The sequence below is a fragment of the Gordionus sp. m RMFG-2023 genome, chromosome 3 (assembly GCF_954871325.1).
Source record: "Gordionus sp. m RMFG-2023 chromosome 3, tfGorSpeb1-WG-v2, whole genome shotgun sequence".
Taxonomy (NCBI): domain Eukaryota; kingdom Metazoa; phylum Nematomorpha; class Gordioida; order Chordodea; family Parachordodidae; genus Gordionus; species Gordionus sp. m RMFG-2023.
The window spans coordinates 46072039-46099887 of NC_088777.1; the positions used below are offsets into that span (position 1 = coordinate 46072039).

A 27849-nucleotide genomic window follows, 5' to 3' on the forward strand; every position below is an offset into this window, starting at 1 on the left:
ATCGTAAGGATAAGCCTAAGTTAATTTAATAAGAGGCTGGTGATAAATGAGACAGGTCGATTACCAAGGTAACGAGCATGAATAACAACTTGGAAGCAACAGAGAATGCTTAATTAAAATCGGTAGGATTGCCAATGGGACATTCCAAAAAATTAATAATACACACCCTCTTCTTAGGGCCGAGTCATTAAAATGCTAAAATTATTCTTACCTGATGTGTGATAACCATTTTGTAACCATCGTAGCTACATCATCCTGCCCCTTTGTTCAAGTAATCCAGAAGAAAACACATATCTCTTTTTTTTGTAAACAAACAAAACATTTCTATCACAATAATCCGGTTCATATATTTAATGTTTCTTGCTACGAATTATTCACTTAGCATTCACCTTTTTAATATATTTGTTATTTTTAAAATATTTTTCATGTTCAATTTTAATATAGATTTATATGTAAATTTTAATATATGTATTTTTTTTAAAATAAAAAATGATTCACACTAATTACATATACAATGCTAATAATTATAAATAATTTGATTAAGAATATTGTGAGGATGATTCCAATTTTGTTAAAGTAATTTCAACAAAATATTTTCAAATAACTATATATATCAATTGTATAATATTGTGATTTAATAAATCGAAGACTCATTAACAAAAATACCGAATATTTTTTTCCAGAATTGCGAAGCTTTAGAAAAAAAATCCCAACTCAGGAAAATGATGGGGGAGACTCTTATATGAAGAGCTTGAATTTATTGTATAATGTAAGACAATATGCCATCGATATTTGTCCTCATGCTCTAATAACCGTTAATCGAAATTTATATATTGCAATAAGAATAGTACTAATTATGTTTATATATTACTAGTTCTGAATTCAGGCATAAATCATAAATAAGAGTCAGCTGTAGCGGTCAATTAAATAACAAGTATAAGTATAATGAAAGATATGGCAATTAATTGGCGTGCAAACCATAATGGCCTTATAGCTGACCTGACACTGATGTTCGCACACTAGTGCCAAGCCTATATTTTTTTTCCGTAAGTTAACAAAGCCTATCTACGTTCAGCAATAACACAAGTGAAATTGAATAGTTTGTTGAAAAATGATTTACTTAAAATCCTTCGCTAAAAAAATTAGTAAATTATTTCGCCAAAAATGAAATCGCTTTAAAAAAATATTACAAATTTATTGCTCTTATTATTTTACATGTCCTAAAGAATTTAATGAAGGACGCCAACATAAAGCGTTGTCTCCAGAACAGTAACCGACACTTTAGGGTTACTAAAATTAATAGGATTTTATGTTTTTTAGCTTAGTATTCTTCATGCGTATAAAATTCCATTGAGCTTAAAATATTATAATTTTTCGTATACATATATATTATTATTACATGAATGATAGTATAAAAAATACAGAATGCGTTTTAAAACGCAACGTGAAACAAGCTAACCCGTAAGACTTCTTAGGTAAGATATATATATATATAATAAACTGAAATTCTTAATTATGGTCACTTTTGTGTGGGAAAAAAATTATTATTAAATTGATATATAATATATATAATTTTTTTAAAAAAATTCCTTTTTATTTATGAGTAACATTTTTATAAAAATATCTTTCGTTTTATCTTAAATAATCGAAAATTTTTCATCGTTTAGTGAAAAATGTATAATAATTTCATATTAAAAATATAAAAAAATTATTTCAAATGTTCGAATTTTATGATCATATCATTTTCCAACAATAATTTCATGTCTATCCCATTTTTATTGCAAAAAATTTTCATCTCATCGAATATCGACTTGGCCTGTTAATAAAACAGATATTTATAACAATTATTTATTTTATTTTTTAAATTAGCAAAACTACATATAAATTAAAATTTTAGGCTCCGATTTGAAAAAAAAAATCATTTTTAAGAGCAGTCCAAACATTTTTATAATTATTTTTGAGACTCGACTATGATTTTTGAAATATTTATATTTTAAATAATTTTCATTGTATTTTGAAAGATTCTGTGAGAAAGAAAATTAACAGTTAAAATGAATATTAAATGCTTCATTAATGATTTTCCAACTGATTAATTGATAAATTTTATTTTTAAATGGGCCCTGCTGGGGGGAGGGTATATTTTTTATATATAAAATTTTACAGTCCAGCCCCTATACCTTTTTTAATTTTTATTACTAAAGAGATGTATTGGTATAACTCGAATAATAATTTAAAATTAGTAAATTCTATTTAAGGTTTCTATCATATCATATGAGCCCAAATACAATTATTATGGTGATAAGATTATGATCTGGGAAATTTTTTTTTATTAAATCTAACAATATTTTCTCGTTACTTTGTCAAGCTCCTCGTTTTTAACATGATATAAGAGCATCAATTTAAATATTTCTTGTTTTTTTATAGCAACACGTAGGTCTCCTTTAATTCTGTCATTGGCGCCGAATGTCTCCAGAAGCTCTTGGCAAATTTTTAGCAAATTGGGATCGTTATCCATTAAGCATCTAATAATTGATAAAATTAAGGTATCATGATTAAATAAGCTAAAACTATCAAGTTAATTTATTGTATCCTTTAAAACTTCTAAAAAGTGAGAGGAGTTATCGTAAAAATTTTTGTTTGTATGTGTCTTCTAATACATAAATTTCAAAATTATCAATCTTTAATTTTCAATATTAATCATGTTTCTTAAGATCCAAAAATTTTTTAAAAAAATTGATTATTTTGCGATTTATAAAACATTTTATAAGGAATTTTTGCAAATGTCCGCCCAATGCCCAGTTTAAATTTATAAAAAAAATATTTCGTTCTTATATCGGACCAGATTCGGACTTGAAAAATCATTTTAAATGGATTTTTACGGTTTCGTTATCAAAATAAAATAATTAGGATTCTTCTGTGACAAGGACATAGCAATTATTGATATTTATTTCATTTGTTCCATAGACCTGCAGGCTTGGCCCTAAACCCGGGTACACGGGCCATATTTTAATTTTTTAAATATACCTGGGCCGGGCCTGAAATTTTACTTTTTTAAATACCCGGGCGAGGTCGTATATTTTAAAACTAAATATTATCGCCATTATTAGCTATAAAAAATTTTAAAAATTCCAAGCGGGCCAGGTTTAAAATATAAAACCCGGGGCCGGGCTGAAAAAATCTCATGCAAGTTGGTACCTCTGCAGGTCTGATCTTAAAAAATGAGCGTAATTTATATTTTTTTCTTCGTGCTTAAAAATTTCAGGCCTAAAAATTAATATGAATTAAAAATTGCGGGGTTTTTACATTAAGTCACGTTATTTTTTATTCCCCCCTATGTAACAGAAATTCATTTAGCGGGAAAATTGCAACCTATGACAAGGTCTAGTTGTGGTATAAAAATTACATTAGACTTATAGTATCTAATACTATATTATACATAAAAGATTTCAAAATTTTTAGCTAAATTTTAAAAACAAATTCAAAATTTTTAGCTAAATTTTAAAAACAAATTCAAGAGTTGTAGAATAAAAATAATCTTAATATTTTTATGAATTTTTACCACTTAAATGCTTAAGGTAAAATCTTAACATAACAATTAAGATAAAATACTTATATCTATTTTTTAAAATGGTTTTATTAAAAAATCATTAAAAAAGCTATATTAATGATATAAAACTTATATTTAAGGAATCTTTAAATTTAATATAGAGTAAAATTAAAATGGGAGTAAAAAAATAGAAGTTTAAAAGAATTATAGAAACTAAATTATTATAAAAAAAAAAATATAATAATTAATATTTGTATATATATTTATATACATATATAAAAAAAACATTTTAAAGAAATAAATAAATATAGTATTGGAGAATATGTTTGTGTCGGTGTTAAAAAAAAAAATTTAAAAAAAAATATATTGAGGTTAGGAAGGATAATCTTGTGGGGAGAGACTGCCTATGAAGCTAATATAATTAGCCTTGTGTATTGCGATGGAGAGCCTTTGCCTTAAGAAGAAGCCCTCGCGGGGTTCACCAGTTAGTTGACGAATGTGGGAGCCGAGTTCCTTGAAAAAGGATAAGGCATATTTCCCAAAAGTAGTAAGGGTAGTGGAAATAATGGGGATGAAAATATATTCTTGAGAGATTTCGGAATATTTCGCTATTTTGAGTGTCTCCTTTTTCTCGAGTATATTGACTATATGATTTGATGGAGCGAGTGGATCAATACAAGAATAGTCCCAGATCAGGAATTGACCGCGCTTCCAAGGAATTTGCGAAATACCGTCAGGCCGTTTCCCATCAGATCTGAAAAGACCGGATGGTTCAAGAGTGGAGGGGATTTGAGCAGATCTAAGAGCTCTAAGAATGATCGAATTGCATTGATTATGTCTTACAATTCGACCTTTACATGAGCGACAATGAAGACTATGTCTTCCATTGCCCAAAACTGCGGAGCCGCAACCTGAACAAATGTGGGGTTGGGTAATAAGGCAATTTAAACGGATACCGATAGCATGTGTGAGCTCGTTTTTATTTAGTTGTAATTGCAGATTAATAGACGGAATGGCCTCGAGAAACTCATGGCCTGAACCATTTAACAAAGAAGAGAATAAGGGACGGTCTGATAATTGCATTCTGGAAAGGAGTGATTCAACGCAGAGTGCAATAATAGGCCTATCCCAGTCCTTTTGCTTATTAGATTCAGGAAGAGGGTGATCCGCAGAAATTCGTGTCCTCCATTCGATGATTGCATCATTAAAAGAAGAGTCGGGTTTTAAAGAATTGGGATTTATTATGTTTTTAGTTAGTAGGCAACTGGATATAAAGGCCGTTAAGGCGAGATCAGATGGAGATCTGAGGCCCAGACCTCCCATCTTTGTGGGTAAAAAGAAGCTTGTGTCCAAGCAATTTCATGGAATTTAAGATTTAGAATGTTTTCGATAAGGATTTTGATCCCATTATCATAAACTCCAAGTGGAATGGGGAATTTAAATATGGCAGTTGAGCGAAGTGCGTAAAGAATACGGGGAATATTGAAAAAATTTTTCTCCAGGAAAAAGGCTTTATGAGAAGGAAGAAGGGAAAATAAATCTGCCATCTCTAATAAAGTATCCAAAGTGGACTGAAGAAAGAAAGAAATAGCAGAGTTACCACCAACAGGGGCTCCCAGATGATAGAGACCGTCAAGAGTCGTTAGTTTGAATTTGTTAGTATTAGGTTCGATTGTATTGATAGGAATAAATTCTGATTTCTCTGGATTAATGGAGAGTCCTATAGCTGATCCTGCCTCCTTGATGATGTTCACTGCTTTATTGACTTCAACATTGGATCCTCCAAGGATACCATCGTCAATGTACCAGGAATGCAAGGATAATGAGCAGACCGAATTGATGGATTTAATGATGTCATTAATACCTAAACAAAAGAATAGGGAACATAGGGGGTCTCCCTGCTGAATGCCCTCGACGGAAGGGATTTTAAAGGTATCAAACAGAAGAGTGGAGGGCTGTTGATAACACGAATAAAAAAACTTAGTGTAACTGGGAAAAAGATTACTTGAAGAACTCAAAAAGGAGTTCCGGGAGAGTGTGTTGTAAGCATTAGAGAAGTCAATTTTTATCAAGGATTCATTAGAAGGAAATTTTCAAGATATAATCTGGACAAATGTACAACAGTTTCACAGCCACCAGGGATTTCTACATCAAGTTGGAAGGGACTTAGGAGACGTGAAGCATCATCCTTAATTCGAGATGATATCATCTTGGACAATATTTCTTATGTAATATAGTATCTAAACAACCATCAGTCCTTGATCATATTCATACCATGCTGCAATAATGTCCTTGGATCTTTCTCTCCCAAACTAGCAATAACCAAGCTTTTTGCTTATTATTCACAATCAGCTGTTATAATTCTCCTGAATTCTTATCATCATTAATGAATTTATTCAAAATAATCAATAATAACCTCATCATTCAAAATTGTTGCTGGTCTATAGTTATTGTATGAGTCAAATTAATTTTTTCTACTACATGAATACTTAATTTACCATCCCCTGTATGTCATCGTCACAAATCTGTCCCTCTTGTCAAAAAACAGTACATATTAGGAAAAATGGATGCTTACAAGTCCATGGTCCTCCTTCACTCAGATGCTCACACTCTGGCCACGATCCTTTTTCCCTTACCAATACTTTGATTATCCCCCCAGAAAATTCTGTTCCACTTCACCACAATCCAAATTCCAGCTTCTCAGATATTTTTCTTGATCATCCCAAACCAAATATTATTTCAAGGATCCCCAAAGGTGCTAGATTGTCTGTTGCTAAATCTTTTGCTGACTGCCTATCCTCTCTCTTGCAAAACTTTAGTAATGAGCAAGAATGGCTAAAATTCCTATATTTTGGATATAATACTTTCAGAGTGCCTGACAAAAATTCACCTAAATCCCTCACTCAGCAAATCAAAGATGCTGCTTCGATGAAGACCCCCCATCTTCATGAAAACAAAATCTCACAGTCAGTCTTAAACAAAAGAAGATTCTCACCAATAGAGTTGAAGGCCAATTTGATCTGCAAGAAAATTGACAACCTCAATATAAAAGGAGCACTCAGATTGGTGTCCACACATGACTCTTTAGCTGAGCCATCCATGTCCACCTATTTAAAGTTATGTCAAAAACACCCCTTAGCCAACTTCATCCCTATTTCTCCTCAACCTCACTCCACTTGCGCTTCTCTTTTTACTCCCGAAGAAGTGAGGAAAGCCATTCTCTCCTTTCATCGCGATTCCGCTCATTTGCTCGATGGCATACGCCCCATTTTTCTCCAGGACTTCACTTCCCCCTCTACATGCTCACAAACATCCGTTCTCCCCAAATTAACAAACTTATGCAACAAAATTTTAAACGGTGAGGTTCCAAATTTCGTTTCACCTATCCTCTTTGGTGCCAGGCTAATTGCACTTCAAAAACCTAATAATGATATCAGACCCAATTTAATATTGTTTGCAAATATTCTTTTTTTTGTAATTAATGCAATTTTGTCAATATTTTTTTTAACATTTTTTTTGGCGGGGGGGGGGGGGGGGGGTTATAAAAACCTTGTAAAAAGAAGAAAAAAAAGATTATTACATTTGTTTGACTATTTTTTTTTATTTTAATTTATAATAAAAACGAACGATTATTAAACCAAGCGTAAAATTATCCAAGATAAAAAAAAAGGTAAAGAAATAAATAAATTTGTAGAAACGTTCAAACCAAAAACCAGAGATAAAATACTGAAAAATTGGTTGTTGATTAAACCAGTGGTCAAAACCGATAAAAATATGACTGAGAGTTTATGGTAAATGTTACATCTTGTTATAAAGTGGTTTGTTGTGTAATAACATTGTAACCATATTATTCATAATTTAATTATGTCGTAATTTTTAAACAACTATCAGGAATCGATGAGAGCTATTTATAATATTTTTTAACTGTAATAGCAATCATCACTTTAAGTGTGCAGAGGGGGGGGGGAGATGATAAGGGCAAAAGGGTCAGGATTGTTTTGAAAAAAATCTATTATTATATTTCTTTGTTGCAATGTCATTCATCTAAGTGGACGCGTATAGGCGTTTAGTGTGTTAAACGACCCGATTTAATTATAAAAAGGACCCGATTATGATTTTAGCTAAAATAATATTATCTAAACATCGAAATTTGATAAATAAAGGTTCTTTGAGAGTACGGAATCTTAGTTGGAATTTATTTACGGGCTGTGCCAATATTAAATATCGGCTAGGGTACATTTTTGGTTTTTATGATTGTGTATTTTAAATAATAAACAAATTTTGAATCCTATTCTATATAATATATAGGTTTCGATTTAGACACTTTAAGTAATTAATAAATTTAGTTATTTTTAGAATTAATAGTTGGAAGATATCCACAGTTCCAATCTCGGCCTCCTCGTGACTAGTGAACAGCTATGCATACCCATAACTCTTCGCCCTGGTTGCAATGCAGTTATACCCTCCATTTGCGTCGATTGTGGCCAGACCTTCGAATCGAATGCCTACCATCCCTTGCATTACAAGTTCTCCGGGGGATGTCACCCTCCTCCATAACAAGAATCCTAGCAGCCCTATAAAAGTTAATATCCCACCACATCTCGAACCAGTGGGTCTTTCAAATGGTAACGCCCTATACCTGGGTGGCATATCCTCACCACAGACGAACAGTCTCCCACCGACTACATACGCATTGTTTTGCAGCGAAGTCTAACCTCCCATTATCTGCCATCGAAAAGGCAGAAGTGGTTAAAAAAATACGCTGGCCTCTGGAACACAGTATAAAGAGTCAGTATTAGGGATGTTGGGAAAGGAGGCTTTCAATTTTATCAAAGCCATAGGCAAAAAAAGACTCATAGCAGGTGACTCCAACATAAGATTTTACCTTCGTCAGCAGATTTCAAATTTCATAAGCATTTACTCATGTTCCTTTTTTTAAAAAAAATGCTTCTATGTATATTGGTTTTTTCATGTCATTTTTTTAAAAAATATATAGTTATTTTTTGTTATAGATTATTAATATAATATTTAAAATTTGGTTTCATCTTTTTTAATAAGTGAATGGGATAATGAACATCTGACTACTTATTGCATTATAAAAATTATTATTAATATGTATATAAGATGAATTATAAAAGTTATATTATATGACATCATAGATATGCATGCAGAGGTCAAAATTTTACATACCGCCAGATTATTAATTTAAAAAAAAATCATTTTCAAGCCTGGGCCTAGATTTTTTTAATTTAATCCCTTTATGCTATGCCCCCCCCCCGGATTTTTTAAAAAATTTGTTATTTTAAATAAATTTAGATGTTTATAGACTATTTTGATAGAAAAAAAAAGTGAGCAGTTGAATGTTAAAGGATCCATCATATGATTTTTCAACCGATTTAATTAATATTTTTATAAATAAAATTTTTAATCAGCCTAGTTCCCACTTGGAATATGAAAATTATACCATTTTAAGGCCCACCAGATAGGTATATTAAAATTATAACTTTTGAGCTCTCATAAAATTTCTCGAAAGTTCGATCTCCCTTCTAAGTCTAGACTCGTGGGTTTCTTTGGTAGAATTATCTTCTTGATTAGAATCAAACTCTTTGACTTTAGGCACGAATTTCAAGGCTTGAAGTAATATGGTTAGCGCTTGAGAATAATCATTTTTATCTATCTTATCCTAGATGATTGATTTTTTTTTTAAATGATATAAAAAAATTCAATATATCATTTGAAAGAGAAAACGTTACATTTTTGCAATCATTAAAATAAATATATATATGCTCATTTTAAAATTTTTTATTTATAGCATATTCAAAGCACGCAGCGATTCTTTGAAATCAAAGTAGGAATACCGATATTTTCCTTTAAAATTGAAATCAAAACCTTATACTAAATGGGCACAAAGCGAGGGGTAAAGAAATTTAAATCAATTAAAAAGAATAGAAAAATTAATTTATTACAAAATAATATCTAAAAGAATAGAAGTTTTAAAAAAATCAAAAAATAAGGTCTATAAATAATTATAATTTTAGTAGTTTACATTAGATGTTTTATATTTTTAAGGGCCCGGGACAAAATTTCGCAATTTTTTTTTTGCTTAGAATAAGCGAATCAAATTAATTTTATGGGCCAAGACCAATAATCTTTTCAAAAATGAAATTATATATATATAACGTGAACAACTAAAAAAAAGTGGCTTTAACACTGGAATTCGGAATTCTAATGACTAGTTTAAATATGATAATCAAAAATGAAGTTTCGATGGAAAAAAAATTTAACTTAAGAAACATTATATCGAGGTTCTACTGTATTATTATGCTAAAAATATGGATAAATATTATCGTGTTATTATTCAAATTCTTAATCTATGAAACTCGCCATTCAAATTGACTAATAACATTCACGAAAGATGTGGATGTTACCATCTTTTTTATTGGTTGCCAAGCCTTCTAATATCAAAATTATAAAAGAGGAATGAATCCTTAAAGGTCAAACAAAGGGGTTTCATTTGAACAATGAGAATATTTATAATTACTTGAGCATAGGATTCGAAAAATGTGACGAGTTGAACATAAGCCTTAGCTTTGGTATAATTTTCGACGATAGTTTTGAAAATTTCGGGTTGCGTTTGCCAATTATCCGTAGTTTGTAAGTAATTGGCTGCCATTATATAGATTTGGGGACGTTTCGCCAATCTAGAAAAGAGCAAAATCTGAGGGATATCTCCAGATTTTATCAGGCATTTCATAGCCTTATAAATTTTAATTAAAATTAATATGTTTATAAGAATTGAAATGGCTTTCTCATTAGATTCCAATATAAAAATTATATAGAGTAAATTAAAATTTAAATTAAAAATATATAAAATGTTATTAAATATTCTAACAAAAAAAGAAAACATCACAGCAAGGAGATAATTCTTAGAAAATTGAAACGACAGATTTCATTTAAGATATCTTCTGATGAATATAGAGACCCTTGTTAGGATCGCCAGTATCTAGGTCTAGAGATCTTTTCCTTTCTAGAATTTTGATAATCCTCATAGTCGAACATTATTAGGGTATGATAGCCGTATTAGTTACTCTAGCGTATTTTTTTTAATGGCAGACGATAAGTTTGATTTTGTTGCGAAGTAAATACACGCGACGTTTCATGGTTGCAATGGCGCTGTCCCATCTATCTGTTTATTGTGGCCTTACCGCCAATCACCAACATATTCATCTTGGTCAAATTTATCAATCTGCCATTGAAAAAAAGCAGAAACTTCAAAAATTAAACATATACGTTGACTTTGAAGAAAGCTAACTTAATGCTCCCATTCTAGGACTTTTCAACAGTGAGTCACTTAGACTTGTTAAAATTTGTTACAGGAAGGGAACCTTAGATATCGGCGATCTCAAAGAGGGATTGTATTTACGTCGAAAGATATCTCTTAAAAATCTCTCATTTCCAAAGCATTTATTTTTCCCTAGGAATAATTAAAATAAATATCTAAAATCCTACTTCAATTTTATCGCCCAAAATAGAATTGTAAATTTTGCAAGCCGTTTGATGATTCCCAGTTTTTGTAGCGCAAAGCGCTAATTTAGTAAAAGATTTGGTATCTCTTTCTAATTCCCGGAAACGGTTGATCAAGTTTTCACCTTCCGTGGTTCGAATCATGAGGAGATCGGTGAGTTGGTTCACGAAATTCGGTAACTTATCGACGCACAGTTGAATCGCTTGGGATTCCTAAAAATGCCAATCATAAATTTAGAAGAAAAACGTAAATTAGTATTAAAAAAATATATAGGCACCGCTTGAGCTAATAAAAGGAAGGGCCAGAATGATTAAGCGATTTTTTTGCGGAAAAATTGTATATTTTAATTTTAATTAATTAAGTTTTAAACATAGCTATTTTACAAAAAAAAATTAATAATACTTAACTTCAATGACCATTACTTTTTTTAAAAAAAATTATCTTTTTAAGCAAAACAAAATCTAATCATTTAAAATGACCTCTCCGATTTTAAGGTAGATGCGTATTGACTTCTCGATTTGATTATGGCTAACGAATATATCTATCACGCTCTGGACTAACTTGCGATCGGTATTCGGGTCAATAGCATCCATCATCTGATTCAGGGTATCAATGTTGGACGTTTTAACTGCCATTTCGAGCGCCTTTTCTCGATTTCCAATCTATTATAATATTTTGAATGGGTATTCTTTTCTTATTTTTCCTCCGTGGCGAACGGCTAATATAACACTAATCTTAATTGGAGTTTGGAACCTGGACTAACACGGGTTCTGTCCGATTCTGACCTCGACCAAAGATCAAAAAAGAAAATTTTAAACCACAAATAAATCCCCTAAAATAATAAATCGGGCAGACATTTAAAAACAATACACAAATTGCGTTAGACCCGATTTAGGAGCTGGTTTTCTGAAAATTTTAAGCGGTTCTAGTGTTCCTAAATTATTCCCGGTTCGAGGGATGGGGGTTCCAGATTCTGGCTTTAAACTTTATTACCACTTATTTAATCATTTTAGAGCAGCCATGCACTAACCATTAAGCGTAAAATAAAATTTATTTATACCGATTTGTACAATGTTTCGGCTTTCGATCCGTAACCCTCTTTCCTTTCGAAATACTTTGCTATTTCTAATTTATGAACGAGAGGAAAGTCTTGGGCCAATTCGAACAACCTTTCTTCCATATTATAGGCCTTAATATATATATATAATAAAAAAATAGACTTTGAATTTATGAAAACTCTAAAAAATGTTTTTTTTATGGCAACCGTCCATATGCTCATTTACTTTTCATGAGAAATAATGTATTCAGAAGCAAGTGTCCCAAGTTTTTCGTTGGACAGTTATGTTTCCTTTCATTCTTTCCTTTCTAACTTTTTCGTTCTTTCCTTTCTTAATTTTTCATTCTTTAACTTTCTTTTTCCTTATTAACTTTCTCTCTATTTTTTTCTTGTTTGGGAAAAATGTATCGGCTTTAGAGGCCGCCTAAAACAAAATGAAAACACATTTTACGATAATTAATATGGGGTAAATATATTTTTTTTAAAAAAATTATAACATCATCCCATTTATGAAGAACGAAAACTTTAAAGATTTTATGAATGGTAAAAAAATCAAGTAAATTAAAAATTATTAATTTTATAATTTACGACTCAACCTAAGAGCCCGGGGCTAGAACGACCCCAAAATATATGCCGATTATCTAGATTATTACTTTGCACAATTTAAAGGCTATGGAATAAGCATCGGCGAAGGTAAAAAATTTGATGGCGGATAGCATGTCACCCTTTGCCTCGCATTTTTGACCCAGGTAAAAAAATGCGGCCTCGTTCTCGTATTTTTGGGCTAATATTACAGCCTTTAGTAGCATATGTAATAAATAAAACAATAATTTATGTATAACACTTTTTATTTAATTTTAAACAAATTCTACTTTACCATGTGGATAAAAAAAATTGGTTTCCTTAATCTAAAATAAATATATTCGTAATAATTATAAAAAAAAATGGGTAACGGCAAATGAAGTAGTGTTGTTAAAAGTCGGTTGGATTTTCCAAACTGGAGAATTTAATCGAAAAATTTACCTGAACTTGACTAGAATAATGAATTCATTATTCGTAATGGTGAATTTATACGATATAATCTTCAGTAGGTAATGATAAAAAAAACTTATGCATGAGCATACACCAGTAATTTTTCTTTTTACCTTATCCAACCGACCCATTTTGCAAAACATTTTAACGATTGACAAAACGTCCTCTATTTTTTCGTAATAGCCGAGAGCAAGATCGTATAACCCCTGGGATTCTAGGTATTGAGCGACCCATTCGTTTAGGCTATTTTGGTTAGTCTTCAGAACACGATATTCGTTTTCGTCGCAATCGTTTTCGTCGATAGAAACGTTCGCCATTAAATTTTGAACGCAATTAAATTTTTCCGAAGTACCCTCATCAATGGTGAGGATATTATTTTGGCGTAAGAGCGTAGGTAAAAATGAGCAGATTTCTTTGGCGCCAACGTTATGACCACATTTGGTCAACACGAACCTTACGAAATTCGAAATATGATAGTCACTGTTTGTCGATACGTCATCAGGCTCAGGCACGTGGTGCCGCATTAGAGCCCGCATATCTCCGATCAGTGATTCATTTTCCGACGAATAAACGAGATTAATCTTGGCGGTTCGAGCTAAGTTATAATTAAAATTCCCCAAGGTTAGGGAACTAAAATGGGTCTCGCGAATTTTATCATCAATCGTAGGTCTAATAATGTCGCTCAGAGGTACCCCATCTTTAGTGGATTTTTCGATGATATTTAATGAATCATTGGAGGGTAAAGAATGAGCCCATAGACCGTACAAATAAAGAGCGCCCTTGTTCCGAGATTTTATGAGTTCTTTTAAAATGTCGATGGCGTCGTCCTGTATCGTATTATCAAAAACAAAACAAATAAAACAAATTTTAATTTTCTAAGATTAATTGCAGAAAATAAAAAATATAGATATGATCGTCTTTAAATAACAAACTCGATATCCGAGAAAGGCAAAATATATGGCGATTTTCATAGGTTCCATATCATCGTAGTTCGGCGAGTCAGGAGGTAATTTATTTATAAGATTTTGCGTGAAAAACTCGAAACTGCGATATCCTTCTAGAGTCATGTATTTTCTCAAGCACATAGCTGCCATCTTTAAATATCCGTAGTGTAGACAAAATTTAGCCAAGTGCCCATAAAACGAATTCCTGATAATAATTAATGACGAAAATTGAGAATATTTTTTTAAAAAAACATTTATTTTTGTTATTTATCCATTAAAAGCAAATTTTAAGTTTTTAGTATTGATACTGCCTTTAATGTAATAACAACTCAAATATGTTAAAGTAAATTTTGATACAAACATTATTAATAATTTTTTACTCTTTGCATGCATAAAGCCAACCATATAATAATTTCCATTCTTCTAAAACAACGCAAGTTATTCCCTTGAACAGATAGGCCCAATCTACGCTTTCCAACTTGTCGTAAATTAGCGGGTGATTGTAAGTGATTAAGTTTGGTTTTTTTTCGTTATCAGTATCAAATTTACTATCAATCAAAATTTCTGAATGCGTCAAATGGATATCTAAAATGGTGTTAAAAGTTTTTATTTCTATGATATCGTCATCTGTCTGATACACTTCCTTGTCCTGAATCAATTCGCTCTGTAAAATAAAATTAAAAATATATAAATAGAAGTGTTGTAATATATATATATCTCTTAATCTCGCTCCGTTTTTGAATAAAATGTTGAAATTACTTAAAATAATTATTTAATTCTTAAATGAACCATTCTTCATCTATAACAAGTTCTATAGGAGGAGGAAATTAGTAGACTGCATCGAAACTAAATTTAAAATTATTTTATTCTCGCCCTCCCTCTTTCATTAAGGATTAAGGTTAGATTCCTAGTAGGGTTTAATGACACGATTCAACAACTGAGCGATTTTTAAAAAAATCTTTTAATGGGACCAATATTTTTAAAAATTAAAATCATTAATTCTTAGATTATTATCATGAATAGAAAATTAAAAATATAATTAATATTAATAAAGAAAAATTGATCTCATAAACAGATTTTTTTTTAAAAATCGATCAGCTGTTAAATCGCGTCGGATCGGATCCCAGTATGATTCCAGCCTAAGAAAGCTCAGTCGTTTGCCAGCTTAGGACTCTTATTTAAAGTTAATATCCGCAAAAACTGGAAAAAAGTTGTTCTGGAATAACGACTCATTCGGAACCCTCAGGTGAGGATTCGTAATCTCAATTTTATAGAATCCACGAGGGCGATTTTTTTTTTCGATTTGAAAAATAATCCAATTTTACCGGAGATGTATTCCAGCATGTGTAGATTACCTATCCTATAAAATTCCAGACAATTTCCACCATTTTTAATAAAATTTATATGAAAGATCCTTTCAGTTCAAAAGTTTGCGGCAAAATTAAAATTGATATAGGATATGTCCTCTAAAAATACTGGAATGCATTTCCCGTAAAATTAATTTTTTTTTTCCAAATTTCGAAAAAATTGCTCTTATATAAATGAGAGTTCAAATATTCTTTTTCCAAAAAAACAACCTACGTCATATAATCATATAATCTATTAAAACAAAATTGTTTTCAATAATATTTCATACATTTTTAAAAGGTTATCTAGCATTTCTTTATAAATATAATAGTTAAAGTTATATATGTTGCTTTGTTCAAACATTTTTAAGGCAGTAAACAAAAGGGAATTCCATACGAACGACAGGATCAAACCAGGGATTCGAGGATAAGCTGCCCATCTCCATCAAATTAACGGAGGCCGTAGAACTGGTAATAATCTTTGCAAAGAATTGCCTCTAACAAATTTAAATTATTTATTATTTTGTATATTTTAAAAATAAGATGAAAAAAAAAGATAAAATTTTTTCATGATACGAGGTAGAGAATAAGATACTATATTATTTTGCAGGATAATAAATAGCTGAAAAAATTAGGCTAAAATCTTGATGAAAATAACTCATTAAAAATAGAATTTATTTTTGGTTGTTGCTTGATTGAAGATAATTTTAAATGTGAGCCCAAATAGCGAGAAAAAATAGAATAAATTCATTTATTTAGCAAGTTTGTCTATGACTGAATTATGCGAATTCTGGAATAATCGCACCTGTTTTTTCTTTCACAAGGAAGTCGACAAAATCTTGTTACCCATATGATAAAAATAAGGGGGGAATGTACTATAAATCCCTTTCTAGTTGTTTTATTATATATAAATTAAACTTAATATTATAATAAAATGCAACAAATAAAATACTTAACTTTTAAAATGGAATATTTAGATTGGCATTAAGATTTTAAGAAATTCTTGCAATCATTATATTCCAATCACATTATAATTCTCTAAAAATATATTCAAAGGCTGTAAATGAATTAAATCTATATATTTTAGAATATGATTGAAATATAAAAAGGGCCAGTTGTAATTAAGAATACGGCTGAAAATGAAAGGCAGACAATAATATAATTTACAAAAACATGAAAATGTTATGGAAATTATTCGCAATTATTATAAATATTAGTAAGCAGACGATCTAATAAATAATTTATTCGCTGAATCATTGGCATGCCTCTGCGTGCTATCTTTCAAATTGGAGTTATAAAATTATTTTCTTTTTAAATTTATCGTATATTTATTTTCGTTTATTTCTTATATTTTGATACATTTAAAAAGTATATTATAACAAATCTGTCTGACATGTACGTAAGGCTTAATATCCATGCATCAGGATGCAATTTTGGGGAAAAGAGAGAACTCCAATGATCTGGCAATGTAGACGCATTAACATAAGATAATATCAAACAAGATTTTTTTTTTTAATTACTGGCAGCATGGATTCGTTACTAGCGCAGAATATTAGTCCAAATAAACTCGGAAATTTAGCATCCCAATGATGACCTGTTACATAATACGACGTTCCGAGATTTTTAATCAGGCTTCAATAAAAATAAATTATTATTATTAAAAAAAATTTTTTTGTAAATTTATTCATTTTACTTCTCGTCGAAATTGAATATGAGGCCAGTTTGCTCGAAAATATTACTGATGTCTAACGGGAAAATGAGGTCGCTTTCGACTTGCCATATAATGAGGGTGTTGTATTTTGTAGCCCCGACCTTATAAAATGGAAGAAAATTTTGTTCATAAATTTTCCTGACAAATTATTTGAACCCGGTTTAAGAATTGATCCGGCACGAGATCTCATTTTAAAAATTTGAACTTATTAATTTTTAAGAACCGGGCCGGGTCGAACATGGTGGTTTAACGAGCCGGTTCCAAGCGTGCTTATCTCTAATAAGTATATACTATCACCAACTTTTATTCTAATTTTTTTTTAAAATAAAGGAGGAATTTATTACGTCTCTTAATGCAATCGTTTCGAAGATCAAGCTGAAAAATCTAGAATCCACGTTGTTTTTCACTTCGGCCAATCGCCATTCGCTCTCCGCGAATTGCGAAAAAGTTTTCTGAAAATCGGGACAGAGCAAAATTTTATCGAGCAATATTTTTGAAAAAGGGGCCTTGTTTTTGGATTTAAGTTTGTAGCATTTAATTAAGTTTTTGGAATCGTACGTGGATAGCGTATCAAAATGGAGATCAAACCTGTTTTGTTTATTTTTTTTGTAGCGATATTTCCTAAAATGTCGAATCTTTTGTTATATAGGTTCGAATTCACTCCTTATTTTCTATTATTCCTTTCATTCACGATCTACTATTCTCTTAGGGTTGTGCCGATGTTAAATGAGCCTAGTTATAAATGTTTTTATCTCAGAATTGACACCAGATTGACAGTTTAATTTTTTTTTTAAAGATAAGCATCTTGGAATATCGATATAGCAATAAAGTCTGTTATAAAACGAAATTATTATAAGGGGGCAATAGGATTAGCCGATCAAAAATTTGTTTAGGATCGAATCGGAAAAAAATTGTTAAAAACCGATCCAAAGCATATCAAAAATTTGTTTAGGATCGAATCGGAAAAAAATTGTTAAAAACCGATCCAAAGCATATGCCCATTTCATTTGCCGATAGTGACCCATCCTTAAACATATTTTGATAACTTATTTTTAAGGGTTTTTTATTATCATTTCAAGATAGTTATGCATTAAAATATTTACTGGCAATTCCGAAATATACACTTTTTAAACCAGGTCCATTTAATACCGGTATTTCTAGAAAAGGTCAATTGTCCTATTAGTCTTAGCCGGGCCGGACTGTTTGACGACCGATCTTTTTTTCGCGATCCGGACTGGTCTTTTAATTATATTTTAGTTAGTGGTCCAGGCCGGTTTTTCATTAATATTTAAGTTTGTCTTAATAATATTTTTTTTTAATATATTTTTTTATTTTATGTTACTTTTCTTTTCTAGATATATTACCTTCGTTTTGGGGATTATTTTTTAGTTCATTTTAGCAATTGTACTCTGGAAAACAAAAAGTTTATCAAAAAAATCATTTTACTTTTAAATTTAATATTTTTTATATATTACATTATTCATATTATTTGATATTATAAATTAACATAAAATACATTTATATTTAATAAATGATAAAACAAGAATTGAATTAGGAAAGACATATAAATATTTTAAATTAATTTAGGACCACGGTCTGTACCGGTCTTTTATTTTAGGATTATGGGTTGGATCCACCGGTCATTTTATGACCAAAGACCGGATCGCGTTTTTTAAACTTTTAACGTATGCTTTAAAAAAAGATATTTCAATATGAAACAAACAATTGATGATTATATTCTTATTTTAAAAAAAAATCTTGCAAAAATAAGTTATATAATTAAATCTTATATATATATGTTTTTCTTAATATTTTTTGGGGAAGAAAGGCTGTTTTAAAAAAAATTCGTCAATTTCAAATTGCAATATACAACATCGTTAGCTGAGGATTATACTGCTCCATATCCACTTTTTCGTGAAACACGTTTTTTTTGGTATTCAGTCTTGAATTGTTTTTATATCAGCAATAAAAAGATGAAAAAATAGTTAGGAATAATTTTTTATTTACATTATTATATTATTCTGTGAACTATTTTTTAAAATATAATATTACTACAATGTTCAATATCCTTAAATTAATCAGTCTAAAAATAAAATCATGCTGATTTATATAGACGGCTTCATCTCAAAATACCTCAACTAATAATTCAAGCGAAATCTGCACAATAAACTAAAAAGAAAAAAAATACCGACTTATTAGCACAGCTAAAATATTTTCCGATTTTGATAATTGAATAATTCTATTATATTCTAAAGAAATTATGATTTTATGTTAATAAAAATAATATTTTTTCGTATATATAACGTTCTAATTTAATTTTAATGGTAAAATTTATCATATTTTTCCATCTCCACTTTTCAAAAAAAAGTGGAAAATAAGTTCCAGCAGAACTATATTAGTTAGATCTATAAAAATTTGCCTACCTATGGCTTATAAGCATAATCGAAATAAATAAATAAAATTAATTATTCTTACAAATGACTTCCTATAATGAAAATGTAAAGAGTAAATTTTTTTAAGTCTCCTGTAAAATTGGAAAATAGAACACCATAATCATCAGCCGACGGTATGTTGTATTTAAATTAAACTTCCTACATTTAAAATGAAATTTTTATTGATTTTTTTGGTCACAGATTTCTGTGATGAAAGGGTTATTATATATTATTACATTTAAAAAAAAAATAATCATTAATAATAATTAAATAATTTTTTTATATCTTATATTACCCTTGAACTCCGTGACCTAATGTAAACCATTCCAATCCTTTTTCCTCTTCCTGAGATTCCATGTGAATCGAATCGACGTAATTGGTCGAAAGGTAAAACACGTGATTGGTATTGTTGCGCGATATTTCTCGAAACATTACAAACATTAAATTTTGGTAGATTACACATTTTACTGCTAATAAGTTTTTGGAAGGGTAGGCGATGGAGGCTGTATAAATAATAATTATGATAGCTGTTGTAAATATTTTTATTTATTAATCATAATTAATATTATTTTTTTTTGTGTGAGTCATGAAATATTTTTTTTGGAGTTTTGTTTTTAATATTTTTTTTTAAAGTTTCGCGAACTCATCGTGACCATTATTATAAATATTTTTAATATTTATTATAAAAAAAAAATAATAATCAGATATAAAAACATGAAAAAGAAAAATTTCCTTTGAAACAAGAAAATAAAGACGTTATATTGTAAAATCATTTGTTTTGAAAAGGTAAAAAAAAAATAAAGACTTTGTATTTTAAAATAATAAGAACTACCAAGTTGAAAGTTTCTAGCCATTAGAACTTTGAAAATAGCTACTAATTTACAAAGTAAAAAAGACCGCGATTAGGGCTTTGAACCTCAATTCGGGTATTTTAATTGTTTAATGAGAATTTAAATTGGAACTGAAGAGGAGCCCATACCCGCCCAGGTTATAAAACACACAGGATTTGATAGGTTATCCATAAATCATCCAAACTCGGTTCAAACAAAAGTGTGGAACAATGTTTGAAACCGGAACCTTTTCCAGATTTTTAAGAACCGGGTCTGAAGTCTCACTTTCTTATGAAATAAATCGAGAACTTTTTTTTGCACCGGATCCAAACTTTGATATTTAGAAATCGATTTAACTTAGTAAAGTTAATCAAAAAAAGATAAATGATTACTAAATTATCTCACCCAAGCTAGTTAAAATATTTTAAGGACTTTCAGGGTATTAAAGAAAATAATTTTTAATTTTTTTTAGCGTTTCTCAAAATCGCATAAGATTGCCCGAACAACCTCTACGCCCCCCCCTCCCTGAATTCCATTGCGTTTGGCCCTGGTCACATGCGAATGCTAAACCATATTTCTTTCGGGGAATATTTACTTAAAAGTTGGAATGTTTTAGCTTGAATTTCGAATCGGTAGAAATAAAATTGGGAAGCGTCCCATATGACTAGAACTGAGTCGCCGTCATATTGGAAACCTTTGATATGGCGTAAGCGGTGAGTAAACTCATCCTTGTCTGAAAATTTTTTATCTTTAGAGAGCGTTTGATAAAACAGGGATGATGGGTGATAACTCGAATAACTAATCGCCACCTAATAAAAAAAAATTTACATCATAATCAAGGTAGAAGGTGGGGGGGGGGGTTATTTTTGTGAAAAATTATATATACAATTTATACCTGACCCTTGAACACGGTGGGAATCATCGTTTGCTCGAGCATAACCACTTTTCTAGGCATCATTATTAAGAGTTGATTTCCATTTAGCTCCACGGATTTAGAAGACTTTAAACAAAACAAAAAATTCAAATAAATATATCTTAATCGCGCTAACTGTGAATGCGGATTATTCCGAAAAATAAGGCCTAACCAAAATATAAAACGGGGGCGGAAACCGCGACCGTTAAAATCAAAAGTTTTCGTATGAATATTTTTCTTTTTTTTTGAATAAAGACTAATGATCCATTCATTAAAAGTGTATCAATTCAAATCAGCTGGTCATGCCATTTTAGTTTCCTTTGTAAATAATTTATCAAACTGTTTATAAGATAAAATCAGAGTTTCATTCATGTATAAAAAAAATTTTGTATGCAACTAAGATGGCGTGTCACTAGCTGATTTGCATTATTTTAATCAATGAATCATCAGTGTATGTAACTGCGTCGTTTGAGTTTAATATAGCGAACCACTTTCTCGCTCATATAATATACATTTTTTATCATTTATTTAATAGTTATAAACCAGAATATTTTTTAAAAAAAAAACAAGAAAACCTGGATATTTTTAATGATCGACTGTAAGGTTGTTCGGTAAATCAATTCCCATGTTACCTGGCTCGGATCCGCCTTCGCGTAAGCCAATTGCCATAGCAACACGTTACCCTGTATGGTACCGCAGGTTAATAAACCTTAAGAATTTGACATAAATATATTTACAATAATTATTAAAATATTTAATTTGATGTATATATTGCATAATGGAAAACAAATTTAATTTTTCTTTCGCAAAGACTATATAGACAACACTCGAGACGATGATACGAACAGTTTATTTGGGTGCGGACTAATAACATAAATTTATAGGCCTAATTTAATTTCTTTTAACGAATTGAATATATTAGTGATTATAACAATCTAAATAAGATTAGTAAATTATATTATTCGTACGAATAACAAATTATTTGATTCGGTTACAAGAATCGAATACGAATAATTCATTATTCGATTCGTTTTATAATTTTTTTGAATAGGCCTAATAAAACACATTGACACTATAATAAAAAGATGAACAGAAATTTTAATCAGTGTGTAATAAATTTTTAAAAAAACTTCCTCTTTTGACATGATCTGCTGATACGATTTTATCATCCTTTTTAATCAAATCATTAGGTAAGTGTAGATAGGTCTTATTGAAAAATTGCAAATCCAAAAATCTTTTTTATTGCGAAACAAATTATTAAAATGTATTTTTAAAAATGTCGTGAATTTGACGTTTTTCAATATTTGCGATCGTAATATTTTTGCAATTTTCTCTATCAAAATCGAAACTTTTTTTATAAATTGTTTAATTATTTTATGATTTTTGTTGGTTTAAAAATTGCATGTTTTTATAAGAAAAGAAAAAGAAAAATTCGTTATTGGCTTGGCATTTTAAATTAAATTAATAATATGCATTTTAATTTCGGTTAATAACTTGATTACATGTTTTTATCCGGTTTGACATGTCTAGCAATATCTTTTTAAAAACATAAAAATTGATTTGTTTTTTAGTTATTAAAGTTTTCTCTTTTTTTTGCGATTAAAAGAATAATCTTAAAAAAAAAAATTTCTTTATTCAAAGATACAAGGTAAAAAATATAATATATTTGTAAAAAAAAATATTTTATAAAATTTAAAAATCTGATTTTTGATAGAAATCTTATGCTATGATTAACAAAATAGGCTAAATGAAACCTTGACAATAAGTTTATTGCTTTGAGGATTATTCTAACTATTCCAATTACCATTGCATCAACTGAACTCTCAAAGCTCAAACTAATTAAGAATTACTTAAAATCCTGCATAACACAAGACCACCTCGTAACCTATCACTAATTTCAATCGAGAAAGATTGCATCGTCGTTAAATCGCACTAACATAATATCCTCTTTTGCAAATAAAAAGGCGGGGGATAAATGTTAAAACTAATATTTTTTCAAGATTGTATACTCGGTATATGTCGTTAATTATTACTTTATATGCGTTACTCATGTTTATAATTAAAATTCAATAAATTTTACCTTATTACATGCTTTTAGTTCTTATAACGAAAAAAAATTTTCAAATTAGATTAATTAAATTGTGATTTGTAAAATGGCCGCTAAAATGCGTTACACATGTTTATGATTAAAATTCAATAAATTTTACCTTATTACATGCTTTTAGTCCTTATAAGAATACGAAAAAAAAATTTCAAATAAGCTTAATTAAATTGTAGTTTGTAAAATGGCCGCCAAATTAGTTTTTGCCTCGGACCACCAAGTCTTAACACAGCACTGTGCGAAATCATTAGTTATCAATGTATTGTTAATATTTTAAAGTGGGTATGTGATAATTACAATCTAATTCGAAAAGAGATTAATCATGCGTTTGTTAATAAAAATCAATATAAGTGTTTTTTTTTCATGGGATATAAATTTTGGTCAAAATATATGTGGAATATAGGGGAAAATGCATTTATTCAAGTAAGACATGGGTAGTAACAAAATATTTTAGTAAAGGTTATGGGGTTAAATCATTAACAATTTTGAAAATTAACTATAGAAAACTTTGCTCACAATTAAAAGTAGGGGTGTACCGATACCACTTTTCAAAGGGCGATCCGATCCGATATTCCCGATATTAAATTGATATCGGCCGATCCGATATCATATCTAATTTTGTCTGAAATGATATAAATGGTTTAAATTTTTAATATACATTTTATATATCTATAATTTAACATATTCAAATCAATTACAATTCTAAAAGTATATAAAATATTTTTATTGATAAATCGCTTATTTATATAATAAGTAATAACATAATCTATTTATAATATGTAATAAACAAATATATTTTGCAATTTGAAATAAATATTATTAAATTAATATTTAAAAGAAATTTCCAATTTATCAGACTGCATCGATAGGGACCGCCATTTTTATCGGATCGGAAATTTTTTAATATTGGCTGATAACAGATATATTAAAATGGTCAAAATATCGGCCTGATCCGATCCAATAAAAAAATATCGGTACATCCCTAATTAAAAGTAAGATGAGTTTAGTGGCAGACTTGCCTCCTGACACTGGTTTATCCCATATATGTTCAAGTTGTATCAAAAACAAAATTTTAACTCATTAACTATTATGTTACCTGAGATAATTGGGATTAAAGGTACAAAAATCAGATTTACATTTTAATGATGTTAAATAATTCATTTCAAATTAAAAACTAGATTATAATGTTGAATTTGATTTTTTCAAAAAAATCATAACTTTTGACAACCCTATTATATTCCTATTTAATTTAATTATTTTACGGTCTCAATACTATAGAAACTATTTGCAAGTTATATATTTAAATACTTTTATTCAACAATATGGAAAAAATTTTAGTTATATTTTAAAATTGTATACATTAAATACATAATTTAACACATGTATTTTTAACAGAATATTACATGTAATTTAATGGCAATAGTTTGTCAATTTTAAAAAGTATTTTAGAGCTGTTAGTCTATTTATTCATTCAAAAAATATAAAAAGTTACTCAATATAATTAGATCCTGAAACAATCACAATTGTTTGGAGACAAACTGGAATCAGACTATAAATGCTTGGACTCTGATTAATACTAAACTTTAAAATAGAAATATAATAAATTTTAAATAGCTTTTGAAAATAAAAATAATCTATTCTTTTATATATTTTTTTAAATAAAGGCATGAAATTAAATAATTATCTAAAATTTTGTTAAAAAACAAATATATAAAATTACATGAAAGAGTTTTGAAATTGTGTGATCAACATTATACAAAACAAATTCTTGATCAGTTGCCAGACATAAATAAGAATTTAAACTTATTGATGTTTTATGGATTCCATTAAAAGGTACACTAAAAACTATCAATTGTTCTTTAATAACCACTATCGAGTCTAAATTAAAAATATAAATTTAATTATATCATAATATTATTACCTTTAAGAATTATATACAAGTTAAAAATATTTTGTCTAATTATCCAAAATCTATAAAATATATACCTCATAATATATATATTACTTTGCAGCCAATGATAAAATATTTAATATATTTTTCTTTAAATCAATTTTCTTTTTAAAACTATATTTATCCTTTTTTATCCATTCAACCAAATTCCCATTCTGTATAAATATTAAGGAAGAATATTTAAAATATATTTTATTATTACATTATCTCCACTATATAATAAATCCTTAAAACAAAATATTGAGGTAATAATTGAATTATGTTCTTTTAATTTATATATCAATATCTCATTATTAAACAAGTAAATCACAATAATTTCTCCATTGTCCCATCCTGTTATTATAGAATCGTCATTAAACCATTTTGTTATAGTTAAATTTTCTGAAGAATTAAGCTCTTTATTTTGTAATAATGATCTCTGTTCAATATAATATATATCAAAATCAATTATAATTTACATTATCAGTGTAAATTGAGATATAAAATTTCTCATTTATTGAATATATAACTAAAAAATATTTAGCAGTAAAACTCCAAGCTACAGCATGACAAATTCTCTCAGGTGGTAATTTAATAACATTACCTGTATATAAAAACATTTTAGCCCAATCATAAATTTGATTTTGTTATATTAACAAGATTGATGCGTCTAGATGACAGGGACTCTATTTTTATACTGTGCTCTTCGAATAAAATATAAAATTTTTGACATAGTGAATAGAGATTATCTAATCAATAAAAATTCTGATTTTGAATTAAATTTTAGAAATATTAAGTTATACATGAAAGATGGTTGTAATATTTTTTTAATTTGTATTGTTTTTCCTCAATATTCCTATCCTACTTTGCATATTTTCTGAGCCCAAAATTCTTCCAAAGAATTACTCTAGATTACAAAAATATAAATTTTTTAATTATTAAATTACTGACATTTTTGTATAAATTTCTTGAGTCAAGCTCCGGATCTAACTATGGACCAGATTTCCCCAAAATCGTCAAAAAATACTTCAATACTGTGAATATTATAATGAAATATTGCGTTATTTGTAATTGAGTAATACAATATTGCTTTTGAAAGGATAGTCCACGTATATTTCAAAATGTATTTAGAAGGTATTTATGATAATAACATTACTATTTATTTCTACATTATTTATGATTCCGCGCTTAATGAGGGTAGGGAATGGTGGGTGCGCGGGTTAGGTGCAGTTTCCTACCAATTTTTTTTGGAAGGGGGATAGGGGGCAGACATTTGAGAGTAAAGGCTTGGTGGGATAAATTTTTTGGAGGTTATCTCTAAATTTTTAAATAGGACAAAATATATTGATATAAAAAATTTTTTAATACTTCTATATACCTCTTATAATAAATGATATTGCCAAAAATCAATCAATCTATATATTGCATATACAATTATAGTGATTATTTTTCAATTAAAACTAATTTATAGATATTTTTCTATTTTCTTTTATAATGTAATTTAAGAGGACAATACATTACATCAGCAATCATGCTAAACAAATATTCTATAATAATAAATTCACTGTAAATGAGAGGGTTTTAATTTAATTCATTCATGTTCTATAAAACATTTCTTTTACATTCACAATTTTTTATAGTATAGTATTGATAATTTAATCTTTACTTTTAAAAACATAAGATGGTTGTGTATATATCGCCTTTGAAGTCGCCCAAAATTTTTAAGAGGGGGGGGCGGCTAATAGGTTTTTAAGGGGGGTCATGCTTCTAGTAATGTGGGCGCTGATCTTCCGTCAAAATTTGATTAACTTTACTTATAAAATGTTTTCTATTTTTATGTTAAACCCGAATAAAAAAGTGGCTAGCTTTTTTTACCCATCTCTCATATATGAATGAAATTTTGATAAATACATTACATATCCTAATAGTGATCTCAAAGTATTTATTCTATAATTCAATCCTGATACTGTTAAGTAAATTCTCTTGAAGAAAATTTAAAATAATTTGAATTATTTCATTCATGGAAACGTGAAATCATTTCAATAGTTAGCTATATATTTATCTTGAGAAAATCTTTAATCATATTAAGGGAAAATCATTAAGGTAATGGCGTACCCAATAAATTTTAATAGACGGTGCAAAAATTTTAAAATTGGAGAAATTAAAATAAATTAAAATGAACGATATGGGAAATAAAATGCTCTGATTTCGATAATTTTATAAAAATCTCAGTAGTGAAATTTTTACATTATTAATAATAGATGACTTATTTTTGTTAGCACTTTTGTGATTTACCGACTATTTTTTATTATTTGGAGTATAACTAAGTAAAAAGAGATACGTTAATCATCAATATACTATAAATATTTTAAAATTTTTTAATAAATAGAAGTTGTAAGTTTATAAAAAGGGGTATATTTTTTTAAAAACAAAATGTCTTTTATTTTTTGTAAATTAACCTATTTTTAAATTTTTATATAT

The 27849-nt window shown here is 28.8% G+C and overlaps 1 protein-coding gene across 4 annotated transcripts; it reads right to left on the bottom strand.

Annotated features, from left to right (window-relative positions):
- Window positions 1-1642: 1642 nt before the first annotated feature.
- LOC135926453 (uncharacterized) lies at window positions 1643-26680 on the bottom strand. 4 transcript variants are annotated; one of them, XM_065462336.1, is made up of 29 exons: window positions 26451-26680; window positions 26320-26402; window positions 26172-26275; window positions 25848-26117; window positions 25592-25807; window positions 25444-25544; window positions 25360-25409; window positions 25159-25316; window positions 24931-25019; window positions 22468-22571; window positions 21913-22046; window positions 21320-21424; window positions 21020-21233; window positions 19890-20097; window positions 17507-17750; window positions 17145-17263; window positions 16972-17086; window positions 15814-15948; window positions 14486-14769; window positions 14094-14310; window positions 13275-13988; window positions 12783-12926; window positions 12133-12261; window positions 11552-11734; window positions 11057-11284; window positions 10089-10304; window positions 9052-9230; window positions 2357-2522; window positions 1643-1816 (listed from the first exon to the last, which is right to left on the bottom strand). In XM_065462336.1, the coding sequence occupies exons 4-29, from the start codon at window positions 25986-25988 to the stop codon at window positions 1709-1711; spliced, it is 4701 nt and encodes a 1566-aa protein (XP_065318408.1). In that variant the 5' UTR covers window positions 25989-26117; window positions 26172-26275; window positions 26320-26402; window positions 26451-26680; the 3' UTR covers window positions 1643-1708. The 4 variants fall into 4 exon arrangements, with proteins under 4 accessions (XP_065318408.1, XP_065318409.1, XP_065318410.1 ...); XM_065462337.1 differs by having other exon boundaries at window positions 1644-1816; window positions 16972-17083; XM_065462338.1 differs by lacking the exons at window positions 22468-22571; window positions 25360-25409; window positions 25444-25544; ... (3 more) ...; window positions 26320-26402; window positions 26451-26680 and having other exon boundaries at window positions 1647-1816; window positions 25159-25203.
- Window positions 26681-27849: the final 1169 nt, after the last annotated feature.